The following is a 16,975-nucleotide window of genomic DNA, read 5'->3' on the forward strand; positions in this document are numbered from 1 at the left end:
GCAATACTGTTCTTCAATGCTCCATTCCTGCATACATGCCATTCACTTCCTGATTTTAGTGGGACAGTCAACGTTTTATTTTGTTTGTCCAGCTGTGGGTATTTTTGACATTTGTCCTGGCATTTGTAAAAAACAATGTTCAAAAATTTACCTTTAAATTTGCCATGGAAGCTCTCTTTGGCTAAAACTTACCATCCTTTATCCCTTTATTATCAACACTCAAATGGATAACAGTTTTGTTATCCCCCGCCATAGGTGGAGGGATATTGTTTTGGCGTTGTCCGTCCATCCGTCTGTCTTTCCGTCCGTCTTTCTGTCCGTCCGTCCGGCACTTTTGTGTCCGGAGCCATATCTTGGAAGTGCTTCGGCGGATTTCATTGAAACTTGGTATGAGTATATATATGGATAAGAGGATGATGCACGCCAAATGGCATTGTACAACATCTGTTAATAACGAGGTTATGGCCCATTGTATCTTGAAAAAATGCTTTTGAGTGTCAAATATAACACTTTTGTGTCCAGAAGCGTATTGGCGGGGGATATCAATTCAACGTATTTGCTTGTTTGTTATACCTCATCAGCAATTTAATGGCAAATTCGTGATTTTATCAGGAACTCGGGCACATGTGTCTTGACAAGTGGTCGAATTAAAGAACATTGCCCTATGTCCACTCATCTTCGCATGTTTAGTGGATGAATAAATTGCTGTCATTATATATATATATATAAGGGCTTCAGATAGTGGCACACACATTTCAAGTAATGGAGAACATGCATGGTACACCTGTATGGTTGTTTCTGGAAAAAAGCAAATGTTTGTGTTCATAATATTCTTAAACACATTTATTGTTAATATATATTCAGAGTGAAATTTAGAGTGAGTGAGTGCTAAAATGACTACTGACTTAAGTAAAGATGAAATGAAAAATCATGTTTAGGTTTTAGACAAGGCAGTCCGGCTTTGAGGTCAAATGTTCTCACATAAGTTTTATTTAATGTCCTAATTTTGAACATAAAACTTATTATCTGTATAAAATTTCCAGAAATCATCTGTTATCTTAATTATTTTAAACTGCACTTTGTTTCTAGTTCTCATATTTTTGAAGAGCTGATTGCACAGGCTAATCTGGAACAACACTATACTCAAATGTATCAAAACCCTTTTCCACAGAGCTATGCTAATTTATTTTCAGCGATTCTTGGAGAGCTCCAACGTGGGCACATGTCTGAATGAGCTTCTGGTTTTGGAACACTCGGATGTGGTCACACGCCAGAAACTGTGCACATGCAGTGCGCTCTTCTCTGCCCTTGACTCCGTGAACGACTGTGTGGAGATCTCAAACCAGGACCACGAGATACAGGTGATTTTAGCAAGATATGCTCTTCACATTTGAAAATTATTAAAATATGTGCATCAATTTTGTTACATCCTGATTAAAATGATCATCATGTTAGCCGTATTTCAAAGATTGGTTTTAAACATTATCGGTCTCAATTGAGACATGTCATGACAACATGTTCTGGTTTTGGTTTTACCAAGATATAATTATCTCTGAAACATGATAGATCGTGTTTGTGAAATGGACACCATAACAAAACATTTTTATGCTCCCCGAAATAAAATTTCGGCGTAGCATATAGTTGCCAGTTTGTCCTTCCTTCCTTCCTTACTTCCTTACTTCTGTCACTTTTGTTACAGTTTCTCATAGCACCTTCAATACTTAACCGATCTCTTTCATATTTGGCATGTAGGTACCTTGCATGGACCTCTACCTTTTGATGAGGTTTGAGGTCACTGGGGTCAAGGTCAAGGTCACTGAGGCTAATAATAGATTCTTCTGTCACACTTTTGTTACAGTTTCTCATAGCACCTTCAATACTTAACCATTCTCTTTCATATTTTTTATCATGGTCAACAAAAGCTGATTATATTTCAGGATATGGCTATGATAGGACAATGAGCATTACTACTGTCATAAAATGGTTGACCATATTCATGCAATTACCAAATAGCATAGGCTGTTCTGAGTATGATCTGGTTTTGTTGTCTTAATTACTATATTTAATCGAAACTAAGGTATTGAAAATGCAAATCATAGAAAAATCAGAATTTATTCTCCTTGGAAACTGTTTCTGAAATATTAGGTTCTTATGTAAATACAGATTTGTTCAGAAAACTATATTTTCACAATGATTGACTATTATTATCACTTATTTTGACAGTGTTAAATCAATCTTAAAAGAAGGTAATTGTATATGCGATTGTTTTGTTTATATAGTGTTGAAATACTGGTGAAAATGTAGAAAAAAAGTGCTTGTTTAACTGAGTATCCTCACTACCAACATTCTCAACATTAATCTTCCACTTTTGAAATAATTTATATCTCGGCAGTTTAGGAGCCTGTGGATTTTTTATTTGCTTCAACTACAAAGTCTGATTATATGAATGACATTTCCTGCAAAACCTTTTCACCAGCCAGATCTATTTACCTGGAATGTAGCACAGGAAATCTTTTTTGAAGAATTTTGTGTGTTTGCTTTTTAATTATCCTGTGTAATACTTGGTTTAAATTATTTTAATATCAAGGTTTCATTTATTAGCTCAGCTGTTTTCGAGCTAGTTGTTAGCTCGTTGTCCGCCTTCTGCCGTCCGCGTCGTGCTTAAACCTTGACATTTGTCTCTAAAATCAAAGTGCTTCCACCTACAACTTTGAAACTTCATATGTAGATGCACCTTGATGACTTCTACACGGGACACCCATTTTTGGGTCACTAGGTCAAAGGTCAAGGTCACTGTGATCTCTAAAATAATAAAAAAATAAAAATTCTGACAAGCTTTCATTTATTCAAAACTGCACAATCAGACAAGCGTTGGTACCCGTTATGCGGTGCTCTTGTTTCATTCTTCAAACAACAAATGATTTTGATCAGAAATGTAATTGGAAAATGCAATCATACTAAATAATTTAATTTTAGAAGGGAATCAGCTCTTAACTAAAAAGGTTTATTTTATTGAAAACTATTTTTTGTAAGAAATGCATTCAAGCACTATACAAATGTATGTTCTTATTTTGTGAATGAAATGGTTTCTTTCAGAAATTTTACTGACAATTTTATATAAAAAAAGCACATTGAAATAGTTGTACATATGATTTGGAAACACCCCTTTTGTGTGAGCTCATTGAATAAGTAACATTACCTGTAGTTTGATTTAAGTATTCTACAATTATTGCCTAGATGTTTTTAAAAATATGCATCATAAAATACATTTGGGAAGACATATAAATAGCTGTCATAATAATGGCTGCTGCATCTGAGTTCTTGTTGTATGCAGGAGCAAACTGAACTTCTAACAATTTCTGATGTTTGTCTGAACACATCAATTTGTTGCTCACATTTATTGGTAGCCTGGCTGTTTCATGCCTTTTCAAACAGCACTCTATAAAGTGGAGTCCCACAGGAAATGCTACTGTAGAGATCTATATATTAGAATCTTTGCATTTGACATGGGGTATTGTCAGAGAAGTGGATCTTTTGATGCAACTAATTTCCTCATTGTTGTGAAGTTATGCAAAACAGTTTTGGTTGACTGTGTTTGGAACTGCTTAACAATTGAAGTGCTTGTGTTCTTTTTAGTACAAAGGAACTCTTGAATAATTTGATCTGTGCAAGTGTCATGATATTAGTGTTTCTATAAAAAGCAAAACTGCACCTTGTTTGGCATCGTAAGTTTCAAAGAGTGCATTGATTCAAGTGACCTCTTGACTTAGATTATCTCAAACAGTTAAAGGACATAATTTTTAAAATTGGAAATGTCATATCTGGGAAGACACTTTACACACCTGCATAAGGCCCACTTTCCCTGGACAATGCCTATTTATCCCCCGCCATAGGCGGAGGGATATTGTTTTGGCGTTGTCCGTCTTTACGTCCGTCTTTCCATCCGTCTTTCCGTCCGTCCTTCCTTCTGTCCGTCCGGCACTTTTGTGTCTGTAGCCATATCTTAGAACTGCTTTGGCGGATTTCATTGAAACTTGGTATGAGTATATATATGGATAAGAGGATAATGCACGCCAAATGGCATTGTACACCATCTGTTAATACCGTAATTACTCTATGTTTTCGGACACTCTAAGTTTTCGGACACCCCGTTTTTTAGCAAAAATAATTATTTTTCGTGACTCTTAATTTTCGGGCACACGAGTTTTCGTCCATAATTAATGTCTCTAAGTTTTCGGACAGTATATTTTACAGCGCTATTTTACCAAATTTCGGTCCTGTTTTCGATATCTAATGACACTTCGATCATGGGGTTTTACAACCAGATTAACATCATAAAACATGACAGGTGCATGCCTGAGGGCAACGGACCATTACATTTGGGTTATGGGGTAGATAACCTTGTTAACCGGTATGAATCAATGGTTTCACCCGATAGCATAAGCGTTATGACAATTACCAGGGGTAGTGCCAATTAACATGAGTGAATCCACATGAGTGAATCCTTTGTCTGTGGTTAAACCACGTGACCTATGTATCGGTCAGCTTAGCAATTAGTGACGTCACAGCAGATTTGTGCTATTATCTACCGCAATGGTACTTCCCCTTCTCAGTAAAATAACTGTGACAAATACTAAACGCTTCAAAGTGTGATGCTCCCTATTGCAAGTTTTACGAACAAAGGAAGGTGTAAGACAACAACTATTAGAAATGAACAGACAATGAATTCATTGTTTGCTTTTTTTGCTTTAATTACTGGTTCATACTAGCGAGTATCGGTACATCACATGCTCATCTTTGAACTCGTAGGTCAAAGTACAACCTTGTAGTAACGATCTGTCAAATAAATTAAGCATTTAAAATTATTTAAAATGCAGTGTTAACACATATAACTGTAATTTATACTATACAGCATGGTATTTTACAAGCGCGTGCTATTACCCGTAGTCGTTAATACAATTGACGCTATTTCGGACACTTCAATTTTTGACTCTAAGTTTTCGGACATCTGTATTTTGTGAATATTTTTCGTATCTAAGTTTTCGGACACGAAAAAAAATTATTATTTGTAAGTGTCCGAAAACATAGAGTAATTACGGTAACCGAGTTATGGTCCTTTGTATCTTGAAAAAATGCTTTTTTTGTGTCCGGAGCCATATCTTAGAAGTGCTATGGCAGATTTCATTGAAACTTGGTATGAGTATACATATGGATAAGAGGATGATGCCAGCCAAATGGCATTGTACACCATCTAATAAAAACGGAGTTATGGCCCTTTGTATCTCGAAAAAATGCTTTTTTCAGTGTCAAATATAACACTTTTGTGTCCAGAAGCATATTGGCGGGGTATATCAATTAAGCAAATTTGCTTGTTTATTATATTTTGTCATCAGCATTATATGTGTGAAACCTTGACTTTTGTGATATCTGTTTCAGTATGTGAACCCAGCCTATGAACGTCTAACGGGATACACAATGGAGGAAGTGTTGGGGAAGGACACCCGCGAATTGCGAAGTGACCGCAATAAGCAGGAGATTTCAGATAGTATAAATGGACAAATGAAAAAGGGCAAGGTACAAGGATGTTTCTTTGGATTCTTTTAACCTCAATAATTTGCTCTTAACCTTAGTTATTTCACAAAGAGTTCCATAAAGCGAATGAATATTTGCTGTTCAAAGGGAAACATGAGCTAGCTCATTGTTGTAAAGTAGAGTTGTTTGCCATTTTTGAGCAAAAAATTACATTTGTGAACTGCTATAGTGATGACATATATTCGGCTGAGTAAGGGCATCTGCCTGTGGACATCTGGACATTTCGGTACAAGATGCAGTCATTGAAACACTTGACCTGGCAATACTATACATCCATAATACTTACACTACTAAAGAAGATATATTACGCACTTTTTCAACACAGATTGTGGTATTAATCATGAATTAAATAGTCTCTTGGAAATGAATTGAAGTTCAATTTTCATGGAAATAATATTCTATAAAAAGTTGCGGGTCATGGTTATTTACAAGGTTTTGTTTGCCTAAAGGCTGGCTTTTAAGACTCGGTAAACTTGCGCATTTTCAGCCATGAAATATTTAGTACCAAAAATAATTTTAATCCATCTGTATATGATTTTGTTCCAATTTGAATATAAATGCTAACTATTGTTTAAACAGAAAAAAAATGGTTTCAGGTGTTGATGTCACAAGTTTTGACTGAGAAAATGTCTAAGGTCACTTCTTTTATGTACTGGTCAATCACTATAATCAGACAATTATACAAACAATCATGAAATAAATATACATTTCTATGTGTAATCACTTAACATGCTTAACAAGAGTCACAAATATATTTTTTTACGGTTTTGGTTCCTTTTTCCCATTTTGGGTAGCAAATCAGACGAATGAACATCAATATTTAAAAGCCATTGAACTTGTTTCTTAAAGAAAAAGTTAATAAAAGCATTTGAGTTTACCTGAAAAACCCTGGTGGTAAAGATCTCATAGAAGCAGTTTCTTGGAGCAAACTTGGTATGCACTTTCTGCATGCGAAAAATTGTGGCCAAACAAGAACATTGTAGCCTACTTAATGGTGCATGTTGTTTGACAATTTGCGTGAAACAACTGACGTATCACTAAAGGGTGAATAAGCGTTTTGTCATTAAAGAGTCATGGACTGGTAATGGGTTGCATACAAACATGAAAAATAAACTCTGTTGTGATTAGTGAATGTTAAACTTAAATGATTAAAAGTTGTGTAGTTATTTTGCAGTTTATTCAGTTTTTGTTGATTAACAAGTCACACAAGTTATAAAAATGTGTATATTTTGCATCATTCCTGATCAGTAAAAATTGTTCATAGATTTCACTAGCAACGTATTAACTTTAATTGACATATATTTATTCAATTGCCACAAGAATAATGGACAAATCAAATTACTGAATTTAAAAGCTGTTGTTAAATGTGTCTTTCATGCACTGCCAGATTATATTCCACTTTATAAACACCCAGAGATATTGCTGCCTGTATTCTGTACCAGCAATCAAACATATGAGTCGCAGTCCGCACAGGCTAATCAGGGACGACACTTTCCGTCTAAATTGGATTTATGAAAACAAGAGACTTTCTGCAAACGAAAAATACCATAAAAGTGGAAAGTGTTGTCCCTGATTAGCCTGTGCAAACTGCACAAACAAATCTGGGAAGACACTTTAGGCACATGCATTTAACCCCCTTTTCACAGAACAAGGCCTAAATGCAAGTGTGTTAAGTAATATTGTCCCAGATTATCTATGCAGTCCTCAAATACTAATCAGGGGTTTCACTGTCTGCTGTTATGGAATTTTTAGAGAGGCTGTTTTCAGAGAAAACCCAAGGTATTGTCATAGCCTGCTGGTTGTCCGCCGTCAGCTGTCCGCCAGCGTCATGCTAAAACCTTTACAATGGCTCTAAAATCAAAGTGCTTCTACCTACAACTTTCAAATTTTTATATGTAGATGCACCTTGATGAGTTTTACACGCCACACCCATTTGGGTCACTAGGTCAAAGGTCAAAGTCACTGTAACCTCTAAAAAATAAAATAAATGACAAGCTTTCGCAGCCGAGCGTGGCACCTGTTATGCGGTACCCTTGTGTTTCAAGGAAGTCTCTTGTTAACGGAAATTTAGTCTAGGCAGACTGCACAGGCTAATCTGGGAGGACTATTTATTTGCATGCGTTAAGCCCCTTTTTTGCTGAGCGCACCTTCAATTTTTTCCTTGGTTGCAGAAATGGGAAGGGACCTACTATACTCGGAGGAAAAGTGGGGACGTGTTACCACAACATTGTAGGATGTGTCCAGTAATGGGAGTTGGAGGGTATGTGGTTTGTTTTGAGACATACTTTTGTTAACCTATTGGTACTTAACTAAGTCCTCTAAATGTTTGTAGACCTGCATTGGTAGAAATGATGATTTACTGATATAAGTCAACCATTTTTAGTTTTGAATAAATAATGCTTGTTTGAATAAGTCTAACTGATCAAACGAACTTCACTTTTGAGTTACTGGTTATTTGATTTAGTAATAAAACTTGATGTTTTAATATTAGCATGTAATTTCTAATGAGGCCTTTAGCATTTATTTTTTAATTGCTAATTTGCAGAGCATGCAGTGTTTAAAGTCTTTATATGACATACACATGGTCACATATGATTGGATATAACAATAAAATATCTGTATGTTGGTAATGAAAAAGGGAGATTGATGATTTTTGTTTATGGGTGTTATAAACAATTTATTTTAAAGCCTTTTTATGAATTTTGCTGTTGGTATATTATTCATAAAAGTCTTTCACAATTTTAAGGAATTATTATACTGCATAAATGTAGTAATTAAAAACTTATGTACGATGGTTGTATAATAAGAAATTTATTACTGGTATTTAAACATTCAAATGAGTTTCCCAAAAGATAAAAGATCTATTAATTTTTATAAATTGATATTGGAAATAAGCTGCCAAAAAAGTGGATTCTAACTAATATAGTCTAAATCAAAAAGTAATTTAAGTTCACATTCTTCTGATATAAACTGTTTATATAGAACATGCCTTAAATCTTATTGAACTGAACTTAAATACAAATGTGTGTGTCTGTGACAAGTGGTGATATGCTCTGGGAATGTTCTTATTCTTGATTACAGGAATGCATGTAACGATTTATTATTTATGAAATTATTGTAAACAATGAAGCTTTTAAATGCCTCAATGATAATCTTTGCTTGAATCCATATGTACCTTTAATTATCCCCCGCCATAGACGGAGGGATATTGTTTTGGCGTTGTCCGTCTTTCCGTCCTTCCGTCCGTCCGTCAGTCACTTTTGTGTCAGGAGCCATATATTGGAAGTGCAAATTGGCGGATTTCATTGAAACTTGGTATGAGGCCATCCTTAAAAATTCTTTTGTTTGGCATAACCCGACCGACCCACTAAAATCGGCCCGACTGATTTTTTTTGTTACTTTCCAAAAAAAAATTTTTTTTTGCTCGCCGAAAATTCTTTCCGCTAAATTTTTCCTTTCCGTTTTTTATTCTTTTCGGTTATTTGCGTCATTTAATTGAATGCTCTTTTAAGGATATCTAGAATAGCAATGAACAAAACGCGTACCGGTATTTATTTGAGTCGCCTATTTATTTGACATAATTTATTATGCTTATGCGGTTAATTAGACTTTAAATACAATTAAACCGCTCCTGTTTTTCTCGTATCCCTTTAATTAAAATACGCTGCTGTCGTTCAGGATAGTTTGGGAGTAAAAAAAACAAATTAATTAATTATCACCATTCAACTCAATTCGGCAATCGGCAGAGATGTGTATATTATCGGCATATAACTAATTATTTAATTATCACTCTTTAATTCAGATCGGTAAATATTCGGTAGAAAGATAAAAAGTGGTCAGCTTAGAAATATTTATTGACGGGTATTGTCACGTTTTTGTTTCATTTGCTTATCTCTTTATACGCCTTTCCGACCGGTCGCTATTTTGGAGGCAGACGGCGATATTAAATGTGTATTCAAATTATACAACATCTGCGCATGAATGACCCAATATTATCCGATAGCTCCACCCATCCTCGCGTTTCATTCGACAACGTCATGTCGTGTAAGCGAGCTTAATGCTGATTTGCCAGCTAACATTTGCACTTCATTAACAATGAGGTCAAGCAATGTCTAATCGGGTACAGACCAGCTTTCGTTAACTGTTCGAATTGCGAACACTTTCATTGAAACAAAGAGACAAATATAGAAAACCAGTCCGGATTAAAATGGCGGATGTTTTCAACGAAATTTTACTAGATTTTCGCAATTTAGATTTTTCTTGTGCAAAATTCTCAATATTTTCGCAAATGACTCAAATGGCGAATGACAGCGCGAGCATTGCGAACGTGTTTTTATTGGAATAAATGCTAACTATTACAGGGCTCGCGATGTCGTTCGCCATTCGCGAAAGTATAGCGAATTTGGCTCAAGAAAAATATAATTTGCGAAAACGCTTAAATCTCGTTAAATTTCATTGAAAACATCCGCCATTTTAATCCAGAGTGTTTTTTAAAACTATTTTTCTGTTTGTTTCCATGAACGATTTGAAGCGCATATGGTAGCTGGCCAATCAACATTGAGTTCGCTATCGGGTAATATTGGGTCATTTATGCGCAGATAATGGAATACACAGTTGATATTGTCGTCTGCCTACAATATAACAGCCGATGGCAAAAGTCGTATAAAAAATAAGCAAATGAAAAGAAGCGTAACACTCAATAAATTATTTTTAAGCTGATCACTTTACAAATTTCTACCAACTATCAATCTGAATTAAAGGATGATAATTAAATAATTAGTAACATGTCGAAGATGTTGCACCTTTCTGTTCTTGATTGAAATTAAAATGTAATAATTTCTTTGTTGTTTTTTTACTCACAAACTATGCTATTGTAAAGTAATATGTCAACCAAATAGTATATTAATTACGTATTTGCAAGGTTACTTGTTTTCATTTTCTGAAGTCAAACGATATGCACATTTTATTTCATGCGCAAAATGCTTACAATTTTTCGGACTGTCGTTTTTAGATAAAAGTATTTTTCATCGATTATATTATATTTTCGAAGTTCTTTATTGAAAAAATAGACTAACGAAAACATGTGCGGTGATACAAACGGTGCAGAAAAATCTTTACCAGAGGCAGAAGACTTGGAGCTTTATTTGATAATTACCTTTCAGTTTGGTATATGTCGGAGTTCAATGTCAGAAAAAAAAATTACAAAAAAAAATAAAAATCCCTACCTACCTACCCACCAAAATTTACCTGGGTCGGGTTATGCCAAACAAACAATTTTTTAAGGATGGCCTGAGTATGTATATGGATAAGAGGATGATGCACGCCAAATGGCATTGTACACCATTGGATAATAACGGAGTTATGGCCCTTTGTATCTTGAAAAATGCTTTTTTTGTGTCCGAAGCTAAATCTTGGAAGTGCTTTGACGGATTTCATTGAAACTTGGTATGAGTATATAAATGGATAAGAGGATGATGCACGTTGGCGTTGTCCATCCGGCCAGAATTATTTGTGTCCAGAAGTATATTGGCGGGGGATATTAATTCAACGAATTTGCTTGTTACAAAATTGTTTCAACAGAATGTGTGACACACATTACTTTAAACAGTAATGGTATTGTTTCAACATTCGGATTAAATTTTGTTCAATTTTTAGCAGAATTATCAACATCTTGAAAAGGAAAGACTTTATTTATTGACATTTACATGGTAGACCACATATATGCCCCTGTACAAAAAATACCAGGCAATTGCCCTCTCAGGATGTTTTCAATAAATCTTTGGCTGGCAGCTGACAATGTTTTTCTGTACAGAAGTGGTTTTACCATTGATGTCCACCGATCATAAAAATTGGAGATTATTGACTGGTAATGGGCAATCATTTAGGCTAAACTGATTGCCAATTGGACAGCAGAGAACTAGCTATTTAGCAATATCATCCTCAGTAGACTTTCTGGAAATATCGGTTAAACAACTAACATTAGAACCCATAATAGTCAGTTTGGGGAAAGAACAAGATTCTGTGTGTAAGGATTGCCATTTTGTGGGGTTTTATGAGTTTTCCACAAAATTGGAAGCCAGCACACCGATTCCTGTCTGATTGTTGGCAACAATGACATGTGTACTGCATGTTCAGTGCTATATAATGTTAGGGCCTTCATCAAATTCCTTGAGTATAGACTAAGGAAAAACAAATAGACAGTGCTCTGTGAAAAAGGGGGTTTAATGCATGTGTGTAAAGTGTCATCCTAGATTAGCCTGTGCAGTCAGCACATGCTAATCAGGGACAACACTTGTTGCTTTTATGATATTTTTCATTTAAATAATGTTTCTTTTTAGCAAAAGACAAGTTTAGGCGGAAAGTGTTGTCCCAGATTAGCCAGTGCGGACTGCACAGGCTAATCTGGGACAACACTTTACGCACATGCATGAAACCCCTTTTCACAGAGCGAGGCCCAAATGTATTTGAAATTGTAATAGTATATAACATCTGTAAGTTGCGTTTTTTTTTTTTATTGAATGGTTTTCAAATTGTCCATGCCTCATATCAGTTTTCCTATAGTTAATCTTTTACCTTTTTAAGCCTCATTATTATAGAAACCTATTTTATTTGGCCACTTTATTTTATAATATAGTGTTGAGAGTCATAGAAAGTCAGTTTTTGTTGATTCAGGTGCTATAAGTCATTGTTTAATTTTGCCTTATGAATGTTACACTTACCTCAATGGTGAACTGACAAAAAGGTTGATCATGAATTTTTCCAGTAGCTGTAATAATTGAGGAATTAAGAACTCAACAATCAAGATTAGGAAAATGTATATACTTTTCAAAATAATGTGTATGTTCCAGAAGTTTTTAACATGTTTTGTCATAGTTTTCCCATGTGCAGCAAAACGAAGCATGTGTATGGGGATTGTTTATGTTTTGCAGGAAGCCATCTCACTATGTGAGCATACGCAGCCCCCACATGGAGTCCTCTCACTACTTTGACAAGTTGAAGGACCCAGACTACCTGTCACAAATAGCAAACGGTAACACACGCCCCTGTGGTGTTCATTGAGAATACTAAGGAATTGCCAAAAGCTTGTGTAGACCTGTATTCTACCCTTACCTGGTATTAACCAGTGGGCAGATATTAATTGCAACGCCTTTTCATGGTTTGTCCATGGTAATGCAGGTATTTGCTTGGATTATTAGGCCTTGTGTGTTTGTATGCAACAGCAAATAATTAAACCTCTGTATGGTCCATGCAGTCATTTGATTGGCGATTTTTTTACTTTTAATTCTTTATGTACCACAATATAAGCCATCCGTCTGTCTTTAATGGGTAAATTTTGTTTACAAAATATATAATATCCCATATTATAAACATCAAGTGATGTTATGGAAAAAAAACAACGCAAAATGATGTCATTATATGTATGTGTATATTTGCGTGTTTTCAGTTGACAAAAAGTAGAAATAGAGAGAAGTTTAGATCATTTTGAGTGTTTTCATGGTAGTGATTTTAGGCCAACAACCTTTGCTAAGTGTTATGCCATCTGATTTCTTAAAGATCATTAATACTGTTCTAGTTAAGATGAAATTTGAAAGTAAGAATATTTTTTAGTTTGATCTTTCAAAGTTCATTGAGTTCAAATCCTTTATTTCTATTTGATTCAATGGCCAAATTTGAGAATGATTGAGGCAGAGTATGTGTAAATAATGAAGTTTTGTATTTCCCAACCATTCACATCCACAATTGAATAAACCCATTGGTAATTGAAAATAACACACATGAGCCCCTTATTCAAAGCCCATAAAAGACCATGCATATTTAAATATTATACGTTTTACAAATGCAGAAAGCTGGCAATTGAACAGAGAACAGGTATCGAACATGAATAATGACTATTGATCTTCGCATTCATAACTCATCGAATAACATGATGCTCCAAGTAAAGATTTAAGGGTGTCATCAATTAAGGTTTTTCAATGGAGGTAAGGCAGCTTTACACCCAATCAGGCAGTGATTTTGCTGGTATTGAAATTGAATATTGTGAAGTGTTTTTTTCCCCCACTCATTCTCCTTTGCTGCAATGCTTTCATAGAAAGCAAATTTTCCAACTTGTGCATTTGGGCAAAATAACAATCAAATCATTTTTGTTTGCACTTAAAATCGTATATTCCACCTTATCCCTGTTCAATGTCAAATGATCATATGTATAAAAGGCATGCTCTGTGAAAACTTGTTGATAGTGCATTTGCGTAAAGTACCTCACAGAATAGCTTGTGAAGGAAGACACTTTCTGCCTTGAGTGGATTTTTGTTTAGATGTTACTTTAGTTACACTAAAGATGACATAAAAGCAGAAATTGTTGTTGCTGATAAGCCTGTGCCGATTGCACAGGCTAATCTGGGACAATACTTTACACACAGGTATTAAGCCTGGTTTTCCCAGAAACAGGCTCATTTGCATGTAATGATAATCTGGACTTAAGTGACAAACACATTCAATTCCAAAGTAGTCTTGAAACGGATACACTTAGTTAATACCAAAAATGAAAGAAAGAAACAAGGGTATTAGGTCTTTTTGACTTAATCTCCATTATTATTATGCTCCCCCAAAATTTATTTTGGGGGGAGCATATAGTTGCCGCTTCTTTAGTCCGTGTGTGCGTCTGTCTGTCTGTCGGTCTGTGCACAATTTTTGTCTGGGCTATTTCTCAGCAACTAATGACCGGAATTCAATGAAACTGTATGGGAAGCTTCACTACCAAGAGGAGATGTGCATATTATCAGACGGTTCTGGTTGGATAATTTTTCACAGAGTTATGGCCCTTTGAAATTTTCTATTAAAAAATAATTGTCCCCCCAACTACTGTGCCCTCAAGACGTTTCCTTTTATCTGAATATATAGTGCAACATTGTGACAAAAAAAACCTTTGTGGAGCATCACCCGTCTTCCGAGGGTTTCTTGTTAAATGTGTTATGATAGAGCAATAGCTTTTTATTCCCCCAATGTGAGGCATATAGTTTTCGCATTGTCCGTCGGTCGGTCAGTATGTCTGTCCGTCCGTCACACTTTTCGTGTCCGCTCTCTTATTCAAGTAGTTTTCATCCGATCTTCACCAAACCTGGTCAGAAGTTGTATCTAGATGATTTCTAGGCCAAGTTCCAAGATGGGTCATGCCAGATCAAAAACTAGGACAGGGGGTCACGTAGTGCATTTTAAACATTCAGCATGGTGTCCGCTCTCTTATTCATATAGATTTCATCTGATCCTCACCAAACTTGACCAAAAGTTGTATCTAGATGATGTCTAGGCCAAGTTTGAATATGGGTCATGCCGGGTCAAAAACAAGGTCACAGGGTCACTTAGTGTGTTTTAAACATTTAGCATGGTGTCCGCTCTCTAATTCAAGTAGTTTTCATCCGATCTTCACCAAACTTGTTTAGAAGTTTTATCTAGATGATCTCTAGGCCAAGTTTGAACATGGGCCATGCCGGGCCAAAAACTAGGTCACGGTGTCACTTAGTACGTCTTACACATTCATCATGGTGTCCGCTCTCTAATTCAAGTAGTTTTTATCCGATCTTCACCAAACTTGGTGAGAAATTGTCTCTAGATGATGTCTAGGCCAAGTTCGAAGATGTGCCATGCCGGGTCAAAAACTAGGTAAGGAGGTCACTTAGTGCGTTTTTAACATTGAGCATGGTGTTCGCTCTCTAATTCAAGTAGTTTTCATCCGATCTTCACGAAACTTGGTTAGAAGTTGTATCTAGATGATCTCTAGACCAAGTTCGAACATTGGCCATGCCGTGCCAAAAACTAGGTCATGGGGTCACATAGTGCATTTGTAACATTCAGCATTGTGTCCGCTCTCTTATTCAAGTAGTTTTCATCCGATCTTCACCAAAGTTATCTTAACCCTCAAACGGGCATATTTTGTGACAGTTTGGCAATCTTGTTTGCATTGTCCACTCTATTAATCAAAGTTTTCATTTGACTTTTATCAAACTCTATGAAAATGTCTTGGGCATACAATCCTTTACTACTTTAGCTGTGTAAACTTTGGCATTAATCCTGGGTTTTATCCAATTGTATAGAACATTTACATGGTTATGTTTTTATGTAGTGACACAGTTGGAGTTGGGGGCATCCATGTCAGGTGGACACATTCCTTGTTTTCTGCAACAATAAAATAATATACATTTAAAATGATCTTTGTAAATGATTCTTCATTTTTTCATCAACAACATGTATGTACACTATGTTACAGGTGGAATTCACAGCATTGCGAGGCGAAAAGAATCGTTTGCAAGAATTCACTCCATGACAATTGAGGCACCAATAACAAAAGTATGCAACTTTTTCTGTTGTTTTATTTTATCTGCCACTGCTTGCACTCTACAGACTGTAGTCTCTGCAGGTCTGTATTCTCATAATGAGTATTCCATGTTTTGCTTTCCTGCTTTTATGACTTCTAATTAAAAGATAGGGATCTTTGATGTAAAGACAGTCTTGGTAAAAAATCATCATTCCGTGTTGGACATATTTGAAAATTGATTGGCAGAAGCTGTGATATTTATTGATGTTTTTTTGTTGGCAGTTTGTTCTATAAATTCCTATTGCTGCTGTGTTTTGAGTGATATAGTTTTTATGGATGCATAATTGTCTTACCTCCCTTAATGTATTTGCAATTTTTACTGATTTACAAATCAGTGTTCTCTCTTTCCCTTCTATACTTCACATTTTCTAATAAAACAAACGGTTTGTGAGAAGTATTGAGATGATTGCAAGTTTTGGTTGTTTGGCTTCTCTTCAAAATGCAGATGTAAGGAGATAATTAGACCGCAGTCATTTTGTCAAATAAAGCATTCATCATTATATTGCTATTTCTATCAAATATAGCATTCACATCAAATTGCTATGTCCTACTCTACTTATTGTATATTTAGTGCTTTCCATTGTATCTTTCTTACTTCATTTATTGCCAGAAAACATTGCCAAAAATAAATTAAATGGTCAGATAATTAAGCAAAATTATTTGTCTCCCAATAAATTTCACACACAGTTTCAGCTATTTCATATTGGGGACTAACATAAGTATAAGCAATAGTGGTTAATCCTGATTTCCCTGCAGTGCAAAAAGTTCATTTGTTCTCTTGTTATCAGGTCAAGGTCACGCTATTTGTCTTAAAAATATGACCCTTCATATTTCCTGACAGTTGTTGCAAATGAAAGGAAAATGACATGGTACACATTTTCAATGTCAGTGCAGGTAGCGCTCTGATGTCTAGCATTTGCTTTTTGATCTGGTGTCTTAATTGTTTTTGTTTAATTGTGATCATGCCCAATTGGTGACCCTTACACACTTCGAGGTCATCAGGCTACCAGTCTG

The 16,975-nt window shown here is 35.4% G+C and overlaps 1 protein-coding gene across 2 annotated transcripts in view; it reads left to right on the forward strand.

Moving 5' to 3' along the window:
- LOC127876904 (high affinity cAMP-specific and IBMX-insensitive 3',5'-cyclic phosphodiesterase 8B-like) overlaps nt 1–16,975 on the forward strand; it is a 406,208-nt gene that overhangs the window by 90,919 nt on the left and 298,314 nt on the right. For both annotated transcript variants that reach the window (XM_052422410.1, XM_052422409.1), the window contains exons 6-10: nt 1,194–1,361; nt 5,437–5,574; nt 7,764–7,852; nt 12,522–12,622; nt 15,854–15,933. In XM_052422410.1, the coding sequence (XP_052278370.1) occupies nt 1,194–1,361; nt 5,437–5,574; nt 7,764–7,852; nt 12,522–12,622; nt 15,854–15,933 (576 nt within the window). The remainder of the gene's footprint in view (nt 1–1,193; nt 1,362–5,436; nt 5,575–7,763; nt 7,853–12,521; nt 12,623–15,853; nt 15,934–16,975) is intronic.

The sequence above is a fragment of the Dreissena polymorpha genome, chromosome 4 (assembly GCF_020536995.1).
Source record: "Dreissena polymorpha isolate Duluth1 chromosome 4, UMN_Dpol_1.0, whole genome shotgun sequence".
NCBI classification, from domain to species: domain Eukaryota; kingdom Metazoa; phylum Mollusca; class Bivalvia; order Myida; family Dreissenidae; genus Dreissena; species Dreissena polymorpha.